We start from the raw sequence: 13206 nt of genomic DNA, 5'->3' as shown, positions 1-13206 counted from the left end.
ATTGGGTGGTTGGATAAAAAAAAATATTTCTCTACAAAATTTGTACTTCGAAGTAGTGAAATAGCGCCTTTTTTGTTTCAGGTACAGAGCTTTTGCTAGTCAGGCAAAATCACTCACATTGCTTTCAGGCTCACTGTGTCGCGAAGCAACATGAATAATAGCAAAAGTTTAGGTATAAAGGATTCGATAGGATGAAATGCTGGCAACTAGGTGAGCAAACCACAGTGTATGTACGACTAGTCTAGGCGTGCGGGGGATATCTGACCACATTTCAGGTGGGACTTGCAGTCGCGAGTATTTAGCGTCGACGACGCCGATCGTCGTGTGAGTGATGCCCTTCAACGCGAGGTACTGCTGGGCGGCGTGCAGTGCCCTCTCCGTATCGTCCGAAACCAGGTGGACGCTAAGTGAAGACTGTGCGGCGCTCAACGACCAAATGTGCAGGTCGTGGACATCCACTACAGCGGAGCAGCGACGCAACCCCCGCTCGATCTCTTCGAAATCGACGCCGTCAGGCGTGCCCTCCATCAGAATGTGGATACTGTCGCGCACAATGCCGATCGTTGTGGGCATTACCAGCACCGAGAAGAGGAAGGTAGCAATGGGATCGGCAATCTGCCACTCCGGGGTGTACCAGATTAGTGCTTCAGCCGCACACACGCCAATGCTTTGGATGCAGTCGCCCAGCGCGTGGGTGTACGCAGCTCCGATGTTGAGACTCACCAGTTTCTTCTTGGGCTTCGGCACCTCTTCTTCCAGAATGTCCACTTCCAGATCGCCTCCAAACCAGTTGTCCCGATCGCTCTGCATGACGTATAGTCCTTCGGCGGGGCTGTGTGCAGGCAGTCCGTCGAGTAACTATCTTCAGGGTCAAAGCTGTCCGACAAAGTATCACCGCGACGCTGAGTCTGTACAACTTCGTCGCCATTACCATCTTCGTCGCCGTAACCCAATATCTGCATTAACACCAGGTTCACGACCAGTCCAATGGCAGCCACAATAACCATGAGCTTGCCGTTGGCGTGCTCCTCTGGGTGAGGTTTCAGGCAGTCTTGCAGCCGCCCCACCGCGGCGTACACGAGCACACCTGTGACCACCCAGATCACCAAAGCTCAAGCGCATTGTGGACACAGCTCGCAAATGCGATTTTCGGGTTACCCGCACCCGCCCGATCACTCCTCTTGTTCACTCCGGGTACCCGCACCCGCCCGACAGCACCGTTCGGGTACCCGAACTTTACCCGGCCCATTATATACAAACAGAGCCATTCAAAACAAAATGTGCAATATATGGTGAGTTCATCTTTACTCTCAGTCGATGAGATCGCTATTAGAACTCCCTACGAGAATATCATCTAGCATCGATGGATTGAGGGAATTCCGCGATTTACACATTACGGTTCCCGCAGTGGAGAAACTGCTTTCCGATACGGCGCTTGACGCCGGAATGCACAGTATCGCCCTTGCCACCATCGCAAGCTTCGGATATGCTGGTTTACCTGTGGAGTTCCACCATTCCAATTGGTTTTGTCGTGTCTACCTAAGGAGCAGCTCATGTATTTGTCGAACTCCTCTTGCTCATCAAGATTTACGCATGATGCATTTCCGTCATCGCTCTCGTCCGAAGAGCACAAGTCTGCAGCACCCACAATGAATGAAGCGGAACTTGTTTTCTGCTTTTTGTGCGAGCGAGTACGGCCTGCACACGGTTTAGTAGATGATACAGTCGACCGGGTTGGTGAAGCACCGAAAGAACTGGTACTCTCCCAGCGTCTTGTACAATCGCAGGCGTTTCTTGGGATGAAAATAGCACGGAGAAGCGGGCTATATCTATAACAAAGGCAAGCGGTTGTACTGTATGCAACATTACAGATAGACTCGGGTACCCGCAACCCACCCGAGGATAATTTCGGGTACCCGCACCTTCGGGTATACCCGGCCGGGTAAGCAATTTACCCGGGCTCGGGTACCCGATTGCGAGCTCTGAGTGTGGGCCACCAGGTGGCAGGTAGCGTATTGCAAACAGCGAGATACAGAAACCCGCACCGTGTGCACAGTATCCGTCATGACGGCCAAGCTGCCAGCCAGGGATCCTCCGACGACCTCGGCGCACACAAGCCGACACATGTTAGCTGCAGTTTTCCGCTTGGCGCGCTTGGTGCTCTCGCTCAGCGGGATGCGATGCGGAGGCTCAACCAGAACAGCATCGTCTGAGAAGAGTTGTTGCGAACATGGGCGAAGGAGCCACGTCAAGCAGCAGCCTCTCGATGCTGTACGGAGTGGATCGGTGCTGTGTGTGGTTGAACTCACGGCTAAAAATGGGCCGATCGAAGTGGTGTTGAAACAATTCCGGCGGTTTGGTTGATTGACTTCCAGTCGTCCGCTATCGCTGGAACACAAGCGCTTTTGCGACGTGGATGGTCTTGGTTGGGTTTCGTCAAGCTAGGGTAGCACGACCTTGTCGTTGCGCTACCGCTGGGTGCTGCACGTTATCAGGCCTGGAATGCGAGCCCGTTCATCTACTACCACCTGAGACGGCGTTAACACAAACGACCGCGCTGACCACTTATCCTAGCATCGCTTTGTATGACTCGAACACTTACATGACCCTCGCTCCAACTGAAGTTGAAGTTCTCACTTGATTCGCTCGCTTGATTAATTAATTCACTTCAACTTGCCTTTTTTCAGACCTACTCGATTTGCAGCACGCTTGCTTGCCGCACGCACCTGTCAGCAAACCAACCTGGCTGCAGCCTCTTCACCAGTAACACGTGCGACCTGGTACATAATATGTCATAACGTAAATATAACGCGGCGTGATTTGATCCGGGCACTTCGCCACTTCGCCGTCGGCAACACGCCGAAAGGCTGGCGATTTGCATCAAGGGCCGGTTGACGACCACCAGATTCGGGCTCAGATTTCGTCCGCGTCGCCATATCTGGGCGACGGATGACTCAGCGCCGGGTCCCGCAGTCAACCGTTTCACGCAACCAATGGCTCCGATCTGCCGAGCCGAGTCACCTCGGCCAGGACCGGGTCGCCTTCCTGGCCAGCGCCGCTCACTGGCTGCTGGCACACGCCGCGGCGACCCAGACGCGGCGCGGGCGAGAGCCAGCGGCCAGTCGGAGTGGAGCCCGACGATGGTAGAGAGAAGATACTGTACTGCAGCGACTGGCATTGAAGCAGCTTGGCTCTCACAGCATTGCCGGCCGTGCATTTTGCAACTGCAATTTGCATACGTATGTGGTGTGCACCACACCGGAGTCCCCTCATAGTGAGCGCAAGGCAATTATTTTTGGGGCCAGGATGCAGGCGGGCGCTCGCAGTGTAGCCAATCGGTTTAAGAGGGGGCGCGCGTGTCAGCGGCCAATCAGCGCCCACGCCCACGCGCCTGCTATCGGGCAACTTTAGCTCCAAAACCAGCATACAGTTACCAGGTAGCCGACCAACGGAAAGCTGGAGGCCAAAACGGCCGATCCCAGGTCAACTCCTGGTCGTCTCTCGCCCGAGCCCCGCGTGGCGGCGGCCAGTCGCCTCCGCGCCGCCGCCGTCGCCGTCGCACAATCAGATCCCGCTAACTGCCAGGTGAGGCGTTCCCCCAGAGCTCGCGTGCAGGCCAGACCGCCTCATTACGCAATCGCCCGAGTCCCACCCACGCCTGGCCGGTCATTGCGCAACTTAAGCGCCCCTGGTCTCTGCCCCGCCTCGGCCACTTTTGCTTTTGCAGCCCCGACACCACATCGCAGCGCGTGCTACAGAGCGTGATCTACTTAGAGCTCGGCCGCAGCACCGCCAGCACGCCGCCAGTCCGTCGACCGCCATGGCGCCCAAGCAAAAGTCCTCGCAGGAGCTGGCCGAGCCCACCGAGCACACGCCGCTGGTGTTCGACGCGCCCGCGTCCTTCTCGGGCGGGGACGCAGGCGGCCTCACCCCGCCGCGCTCGCCGCTGCACCGCGCGCCGGCCTGGCAGTTCTGGCGCACCACGTCGCCGCCCCACCGCTTCTACCTGCTGATCCTCATGAGCTGCATCCCGTTCGGCGGCCACTTCGTCAAGGTGAGGCGCGTACTGACGCACGTCTGGCCTTCGGAACTTGTTCAACTGATGTGTATGCTGCTGCTGCTGCTACTGCTACACAGAACTGCTTGTCGTCGCTGGCGCCGCTCATGCTGGACGACGAGGACTTCCCCATCTCCAACACCATGTACGGCGCGCTGCTGTCGGCCGTGTCGGTGCCCAGCATGTTCCTGCCGCTGCTGGGCGGCCGCCTCATGGACAAGAGCGGCCACCGCAGCATCCGCTTCTTCCTGGTCTGGATCTGCGTGGGCCAGGCCATCTTCGCGCTGGGCATGCAGCTCAAGCTGTACTGGCTGGCGCTCTTCGGCCGCGTGTTCTTCGGCGTGGGCGAGGGCAGCGTGGTCGTGGGCGCGCGCGTCTTCATCGCGTCGTGGTTCCGCAACAAGGAGCTGACGTTCGCCATGGGCGTGAGCGTGGCCATCACGAACGTGTCCAAGATGCTGGCCAAGGCCACGGTGGCCCCCATCGCGCTCTACTTCGGCGGCTACGTGCAGGCGCTGTGGTACGGCGTGCTGGTGTGCGTGGCGTCGGCCGTGGTCGGCGTCATGGTGTGCCACTACACGCTGAACCTCAAGCGCATCGTCAAGAGCCGCGTGATCAGCGAGGAAGCGCTGGACCCGAGCCTGCACTGGCTCAAGGACTACGCCGACAAGAAGCGCCAGAAGCACCGCTGGCGCAAGTCGCACGCGCACGCCAAGCAGATTTCGTGCGAGAACGTGCAGAGCTTCTCGCGCATGTTCTGGATCATCGCCATGCTGCACGTGAACTTCATCAACGTCTTCCACCTGTTCCAGAACGTGAGCGCCAGCTACCTCTTCCAGCGGTACGGCTACTCGGTCGTCAAGGCCGGCGTCGTGAGCAGCGTCTCGCACCTGTTCGTGGTCTTCGCGCCGTTCATCGGCCTCGTGATCGACCAGTTCGGCGGACGCATCCTGCTCATTATCCTCGCGGCCATCCTGTCGGTGCTGGCCTACACGTTCATGATCTTCACGGACATCAACCCGCTGGTGTCGATGCTGATGATCTCGATGTGCCTGTCGTTCACGCCGACGATCCTGATGGCCGCGATCCCCAACTCGGTGAGCCGCAAGAGCTTCGGCACGGCGTTCGGCATCGTCGAGATCACGGACGCGATCGGCGCCACGTTCGGCAACCTGTTGGTGGGGTACTTGCGCGATGAGACGGGCAGCTACCGCGCGGACATGCTGATGCTGCTGGGCATGGCAGTTCTGGTGCTAATGCTGGCGCTGTTCCTGATTTACGAGGACAGTCGCCACGGATGGGTTCTGAGTGCACCCAGTGGACGATCTCGCACGCTTTCCGTGGATGATGAAGACCCGATGAACAACCCGGCGGTGCTCGAGGCTCGTTACAGCGCGAACGGGGAGACGGCTCCGTTGTCCGGCGAACGTGCGGCTTAGATGTGGTGTCTGTTCGTCTAGATCAGCCTCTGGTCTTAGAGCTGGACTCATGTTGGTGAGCGGCTGAAGTCGTTGCCAATCACGGAAACAATCAAGTCGTTTTGCGAGATGCAAGCGTCTATTGAGGCTCGGAAGAGCACTATTCATTGTTGTAACATGTATTTAGTTCGTTAGAACAAGATAAACCAAAGGAATATATTCACTGCTTCATGATAAGCGTGTCCGTCCATGGCGAGCAGAACTAATATGGCAAGAAGAATGATCGGCGCCACGTTCGGCAACCTGTTGGTGGGGTACTTGCGCAGCGGACGTGCTGATTCTGCTGGGCATGGCAGTTCTGGTGCTGCTGCTGGCGCTGTTCCTGATCTTCGAAGACAGCCGCAACGGCCGGGTACTCAGCGCCCCCGGTGGACGACGCTCCCGCGCGCAGTCCGATGAAGATCCGATGAACAACCCGGCGGTGCTCGAGACTCGTTACGGTGCGACAAGGAAGACAGCTCCTGTAGCTGCGGAGCTTTGATGAGCACAAAAGCTGCCAACGCTCTTCTAGCTACACCAAGTTGACGGTCGACTGGTCGGATGACTCCGTTGACAGTAAAGGCCCTAGTCCACGCTGGAGAGCTGCGCGAAGAGCATTCAGGTAGGAATACTGTGGTTACAGAGAAATTAATTTGTGCCGTGTGCTTCGGAACTGGTAGTTCGGAAGCAGAATACCAGAAGTATCATTCATCTCAATGCTTTACTCGATGTTTTGGATTTTACTCGAAAAGCATCTGTGGGAATGCGAGAATTGCTACATGAAAGGGATGTTCGTCATGGCGAGCAGAAGCTTGTGACGCAGCGTCTGTGCCGAAGAGTAGGCGGGCAGATGGAGTCGACTCGAGTGCGGACTAATCTGTACCACAACGGGGTAGCACGAGTCCGGGTGATCTCGGCCGTCAGCCAAAGCATCTGCGATTTCGAGAGCGAAGACCGGTGGAGTGCCGGCCGTCACCTCGAGCTGCTTCATGTAATTTCGTCGATCTGGGTTGACGAATTGCTCTAACATACGCCGCTCGAGAGATGTGAAGGTGTTCACAACTTTCCAGAATATGTCGTGACGGTCTTGGCGAAGACCAGGATACACAGCATGGCGTTCCAGCCTGACGACGTAGTTGACATCCAAGTCTGAAAGCCGTTCTCGGAGACTTGGATTGTTGCCGCTCAAAAGTGAAACACATCGGCTTGGGATAATGGAGAATAGTCCGTCTCGAATCGCACGAATAGCCGCTGATCGAGCAGCCGTCCGATTGTCGCTGCCTCCTATAACAGTAACTGGTTCAGCGGGGGTAGCGAGCTCTTTCCAGAACGCACTCGAAAGAAATTGAAGCGGCAGGAGGATCTTACTCCGCCACGCAATACCGAGGCATTGGCCGAAGCCGAAGTACCAGAGTAGCAGCTGAGGAATTCGCATTTGAGAGTGGGCCAATGCTGGCGGCGAAAAGAGTTCTAAGTTGATGTCAAGCTGAAGCGTTGAGCGGAGGTCACCAGTCAATGCCCCGACACGTGGTCGCTCAACCTTTTGGGACGACTCAACCGGCCTAAACAGCGGAAAGTTTGGCGATTGAACCTCTCTAGCAACGCTTTCGAAAAGTTGCAAGTACTTCGTGGTCTGCTTTGATGACGGTTGCTGGAGCTGCTCGTCATCATCCTCATCCGACTGCTGCTGACTCCAACTCTTGTGTTCGACATCCTTACTAGTTTCACCGGGTAAGTTAAAAGACTTTTCAATCTGAACTCGGAATGTCTGCGATATAGGGATCGCTTCAAATGGTTGCGAGGATTCACGTCTCCACTGGCAAGCGTCTTGTGCAGCCAATTGTGTTGCCAACTGCACAAATATCGACCTCTCACTGAACGCAGGCAATCGGAGGCACGGTGGCTGCTTAGAATCCATACTACACTGCCAGAACGGAATCGGTGGGGGTAGTCGATAACTTATCTTGACCACCGGAAGATCATTATCCACGCCACCCTCTTCATTGTCTCTCAATTCTTGCAGATTATCAGATGCACGACTTGTTGTCCTTGTCGACCTGAGCTCTTCGCCAATGAGTTTCTCCTTCAGTGAGGCAAACAACAATCTTGCTGCTAACGTCGTGACGAAACTGAAATCCGACGAATCACCAAGACCCCAATGTGGCGAGCTCAGTAGAGCTGCAACGGGGGATACCTGGTAGCATTCCGTATTGGTGGAAGGACTTAAAGATTGGCTGGAGTCTCGCTCGTTTGAGATGGACTCGGAATTACAGGACGGTTGAAGTGATGTAGTATATGTGTTTCTGGGTATGGCGAGCCGAGCGACGTTGTAAAGACACCGATTCACATAGAGCAGCAAGCCGATCCGTGCTAGTGTTTGGTTTGCCCCGTGCTCTGCGGAAATACCGTGGGCATCATAAATTTTCTCCAAGAGCAAGGTCGTCGAAACGTCAGCAAATGACAGGAGCAATGAATTGCTGGAAGCTTGCGATGCAATAGCATCAAGCTCAGCAATAAGCTTAGCATCGAGATCGGCAGCGCTAGTAGCACTCTCACCCCACTGCTCTTGGGCTTCCACGAATTCTTGATAAGAAAATCCTCCACCCTCGGTTGTCTGGGTAGCCCAGGTTTCCTGCTCGAGAACGGGATCCATATTAGTTTGTGTTTCAGTTATAGTGTTACTCTCCAGCTCAAGCTTGTATTTGTGGTGGCGATGGACGGGATATTCATCCGGTGATGCCAACATCTCGCGACAAGCGCTTAAACTCCAACAAGCAAGTTGTGTTGTAGTCGCGTCGAAGAGTGATGAACTACCTCCTTCGTCAACTTCGTACCACAGCTCATGGCGATATTCACCGAGGACAGTGCATTGTCCCTTCGAAGTAAACACAGAGTCCCCTGCAGCTAGTCCATACTTGTCTGTAGCAGATTTTCTTTTGTCGATCGCAATAACTTGTCCAAGGGCGACCTCGCGGAGTATCTCATTACTGCACCTCCAATCTTCAAACGCTTCATACGCTTTTTCAAAAAGCTTTGATGTTGCTGGGGATCTATCAGACTTCGTTGTTGTCAGCTGAGTCTGATAAGCCAGCACACCATGCATTGCCTCAATCAGCTCAAAGGTGGACGCATTCTGAGGACGACCGCTCTTTGAGCTGAATACGGATGCGGCGGATGGAGGGATCAGCGTGAGTTTGTCGTCTTTATTGTACATCGAGAAGGCTGGATACCATTTGCAATTTGGATCGTTACTACTGACACCAGACCGACCGATTCCTGCGCGCATGTTGGACGCTGCGATACCAAGATATTCACCATTACGACTAAACGCGAGTGTTTTGGCGTTGCAATCTAACGTAACCTGAATAATGTCGCCTTGCTTGAAGATTTCACCGTACGAATGCAGCTTTGCTTTGTTATGCCAGACAGCCTTGTTGGCAAGAAATCCGTATCCGTACGCATCGCTACCAATATAGTTTTCCATGCTAGCTTCCGCCGTGCAAACCCCAATAAAAACATTCTTTGAAACACAAGTGTCAAGTCGCACCTGCCATTGATGAACACCCTCATCGAACGCAACGGATGCTCGCACCGAGTGCCATTTTTTGTTGACTGTGTTCTTGGCCGACAGATTTCGATTGAAAATCACCAGGTTTTTCCCCGTTGTGTCTTTATCCAGGTCGAATACAGGTGCAGGTGTTGTTTGCACAATTACTTCAGCCCCGTCCATAGGAGCCGCCTGAGGCATCGTATTATCAGTTGATAGCGACTGAGCTGGGGTCATCCGTATTTGGTACATCGTATCGGGAAGTAAACTACGGATGGTGTAAGCTCCTTTCGATGGCAGCGCTTTTGGGGAGCTCGTGTCGACATCATCTAAAAATGAGCATCCCGTAGGCTGTGGACCCCATCGTTTGACCTCCAGTAAGAAGATTAAAGAGTTTATCTCAGTTCTCATCTCTGAAGCGGTCTCAGAAACTATGTCAGCTGACCGTACGGCTAGCAAAGCTGTCTGTGTGAAATCCCATGATATCGTCACATGCCTTGATGAATAATTGGTTACAACTAAGCCCACGTTCGGTTTCTTTAATTGCTGCTGCTTCTCAAGGCTGAACTTGGGGACGAAGGAACAACTAGAGCGGACGAGGAGCATAAACAAACAGCTCGTGACATCCGAGAAGAAAACCCTGTCGTACATCTCACGTCGGCGACGTAATGTAAATAATTCTGCCAGATTTGCAAGCTGGGCAGAAGCGAAGGGTTTCAACTCAGTATTCGGCGGAGCAACAGCTTGCTTTAGGCCATCACGCGAAGAGGGCAACAAGCGTGGGTTATCGCTGTCATATGATCGTATCGCCAACAAAATTCGAGGAAGTAGTCTGAAGACAGCATATTTCCATGAGTCAGCTGTACTGGACGGGCTTGATGCAATACCAACCAAATTCTCGACGAAAACGGTGCTGAAAACTGCGGGAGCGGCAAATACAGAATTCATTTCCGCATTCGACGAAGATTGTCCCAATTCATGAGTCTCGACAAAGGTTAGCACCAGTCCTGACACCCACCCAAACCATGCGGCTGCTGACTGTACTGCTACCGAATCCATTGCGATTTTACTGGTTGTGTTGCTTTTAGCCAAACTGAGTGCTCGGTCACACTGGCTCACCATTTCTTGAGAAAGAGATTTGAGCAATGGAGGGAGCTCTAATTGTTTTATCACGGAGTTTTGAGCCTCACATTGCAATAGCACAGCTAAAGCTTTCTGCAGCTGCAACGACTGCTCTGAGTAAGTCGTATCGGAAACGAAGCCAAGGTCAAACGTTGCATCCATCGGGTCAAGCCCGACTGTCATCCTCAATACGCGGTGGAATTTAGCGGAAGATTCATTACTTGAGACGAATTGTCTGACCATCGCGTAAACTGCCGCTTGTTCGTTCTCGTGCAATGCCAGCAACAAAAGTGACGTAAACGTTTGGCGAGCATATGCAATAAAGACAGTTGTGTCGACTGTAATACTCAGGGGAAGTAGGTCATCTACTCCGCGCTTGCTGTCTAAATTTTGAGTCTCGTTCGTGGTAGGCGTCACATAATTCTTCCCGAGAAGTCGGAAATCGGCTTGAATAGTTTGTCGTTGCTTATAAGGTCCCGCTTGAAAAGCCTCTGTGGTTTCATCATCACTTTGCCGGTCGTCTTTATCCACCTCAATAAAAGGGTTGACTTCTGCGGGCGTTGTGATTGGTCTTTCAGTAAGGGAATTGATGGCTGAAACAAATGGGAGTTGGTTTTCACCTATTTCGCTACTCAGCTTAACATCGCCCCCATCAAGTTTGTCAGCAACGTTCGACTCCCCTGAGCCCGACAGCAAAGCTGACTGAGCAGCCAAGTCATCATCAGAATTGCTAACCACTGTATTTGGTAGGTGAGCCTGTGTACTCCATAACGCGGCGCCCTGACCAGGGTAATCGATCCCGTCACCACCACCAGCAGATACAGAAGTCAAAGTAGATGATCCATCAAGACCTACTTTTTCCATCTGCTCCAATATCCAAGCAACAGCACCAGTCTCATCCATCGGTAAACGGGTCTCCGTAGCGCAGCGGGTAGCCCATTCCAAGGGGAAGCCTAAACCAGTTAGTCCCTCGACCAAGTCCCGACACCGCTGGCCATTGTCATCGTCGTTTGTGTCTGTTGTGCGCGCTTCACGACCATCTCGAGAACTGCCTTCGACGGGGGGTCTAAGACCCGGGTGTCGCTCTGAGCCCTCAATTGCGATTTCACCGTCGTCAGTGGCACTATCGCTACTGCTGCTCGCCCAGTCATCTTCCATATCATTTACATTAGACACATTTTTATCTTGGCTGCCTACAATCGAGATACCATCGGACTTCAAGGGACGATGGTTTTGAATCGCATAGACAACTGGGCGCAAGCGTGCCTGGTCGTCGTTGTTCAAAGCGGGTAAGTGCTTAAAGCCATCAAAGGTCGGTGATTGAAGACCACCTTCGTTAGCGGATGCAGCAGTACCAAAGTTAAATTGCGCAGATTGATGAACGTTTAACGAGGCTGCAGGACACATTCGAGAGTTAGCGGTAATGGAGACACCTGAAAAAGCGACGCCGAGGAACTTCCCATTGAGGAAGTAGCTGATCTCCATGCGGTCCGTGTCGAGCAGCACTCCCACTACATCGTCTGTTTTCCACTGTTCTCCGTAGTCATATGAGTTCACATTCCACTTTTTACAACGAAAGCCGTCAAACGCCCAACTATTCGTGTGATCCCCCACTCCTTCGCCTTGAAGCGGATCGGCGGTAAAGTCCCCATCCACATAACCAATTTGCATAAGTCCATCCGTCACGACAGTGACTTCAAAGAACCACAAGCCGCTGTTTGCAGAAATATTCGCTTGAGATAATTTCACGGTGGGAAAATGCTCCAGAGCTGTCACCTTCAGATCCGACAGCTCAACATTGCCGCCGACAACCTCTATGGTCAGTTTCCCGTTGTCATCTTTACTTTGTTGCCACCAAAGGGTAAACGAAGTGGAAAGACCAGGATAGAGTCTCATTTCCTCCCATATACGCCATTGCAGGCTTTCCAAATCAGCAATTGAGACTGCTGAATGCACGATTCGACGATGCTTGCCCCCACGCAATGACCCTTTGCTAAAAAGACGAAGACGGCGAAGCTTCATTGCGACTTTCGCATTAGGTCCTAGAGTAGTCGTGACGAAATCTTTAGCGCATGAAGACGCCACCCCGAGCAAATCTTCGCAAACGGCAGCGTTATCGAGTAAGAAATGGTGCCATGTTTTGGTCGTGGATTTGTGCTCACGAAGCAGAGCCGTCATTAGAACTCGTAGTATGCGTGCACGCAAATGGACTAGAGCGGCAATTCGTCTGTCAGCAGCATTAACCGCCATTATATCATTGTGGTACTTGGTCAGAATGTCGTTTCTAGCTGCAAGGCTTAAGGCTTGTTGTGTTTCTCCTTTTAACATGGTGATCATGATCTTTTGAATTGCTGTAGATTGATCGAAACTGGTATCCTCAAGCTGTATCACGGAACTGAAAGGTAGGCTAGCTGCCTGAAGTGGTGCAGGGAATGATGCTCCATCGTGCGTTGAAACGCGGTGAACATTGAGCACTTCCTCTGAATACCCAGCGACTATGTTTACCACCGCATGCACATCTGAAAAATGCAACGAATTCTTGTCGTCCAACCGAAACATATTGGTTGAGCTCACAATATACTCGTCCATTCGACTTTTCCAGGATGGTGTACTCGACATCTTTTGCAACAGGTAAACAGCTGCAGCAAAGCGCATTGACGTGTTCGTTTTGAATGGGACCATTCCACTGGATAGTGTACTGGATGGACAGTTGCTGCCCGATGTACTCTTTTCTAGAGATCGACCATGCAGAATATTGCGCTGCTGCATTAGGCGATACAGAGTTTCATTTTGTCTCGATACCGAAGTTGAAGGAAGGAGGCTTTGCCCATTGAACACAGTGAACAGGTCTTCCACGCTCGCGGGCTTCGTATTGTTTATTCGAGTATCGAGAAGAGTTTGACACATAGCTTGAATATCGAGCTCAGGAAGAGGTGGTGCCCGTGGCATAATGTCCTGAAGGAGATAGCAGAGATATGCCTGAGCAAGATCTTGGCCCCGACACGTACTTACTAGCATGCGAA

The 13206-nt window shown here is 53.0% G+C and overlaps 2 protein-coding genes across 2 annotated transcripts; one reads left to right on the top strand and one right to left on the bottom strand.

Annotated features, from left to right (window-relative positions):
- Positions 1–168: 168 nt before the first annotated feature.
- IUM83_04335 (Cation Diffusion Facilitator (CDF) Family) lies at positions 169–810 on the bottom strand (the record flags this gene model as incomplete). Its single annotated transcript, XM_067928405.1, has 1 exon — positions 169–810. The coding sequence occupies one exon, from the start codon at positions 808–810 to the stop codon at positions 169–171; it is 642 nt and encodes a 213-aa protein (XP_067792823.1).
- A 3010-nt stretch (positions 811–3820) lies between these two features.
- IUM83_04334 (Major Facilitator Superfamily (MFS)) lies at positions 3821–6016 on the top strand (the record flags this gene model as incomplete). The annotated part of the gene is made up of 3 exons (XM_067928404.1): positions 3821–4054; positions 4138–5485; positions 5802–6016. 3 exons carry the CDS (start codon positions 3821–3823, stop codon positions 6014–6016), a joined length of 1797 nt encoding a protein of 598 aa, XP_067792558.1.
- Positions 6017–13206: the final 7190 nt, after the last annotated feature.

The sequence above is a fragment of the Phytophthora cinnamomi genome (genome assembly GCF_018691715.1).
Source record: "Phytophthora cinnamomi strain GKB4 chromosome Unknown Contig33, whole genome shotgun sequence".
Classification (NCBI taxonomy): domain Eukaryota; phylum Oomycota; class Peronosporomycetes; order Peronosporales; family Peronosporaceae; genus Phytophthora; species Phytophthora cinnamomi.
Note: the sequence above shows the minus strand (reverse complement) of the source record. Positions and strands in the feature narration are given on the sequence as shown.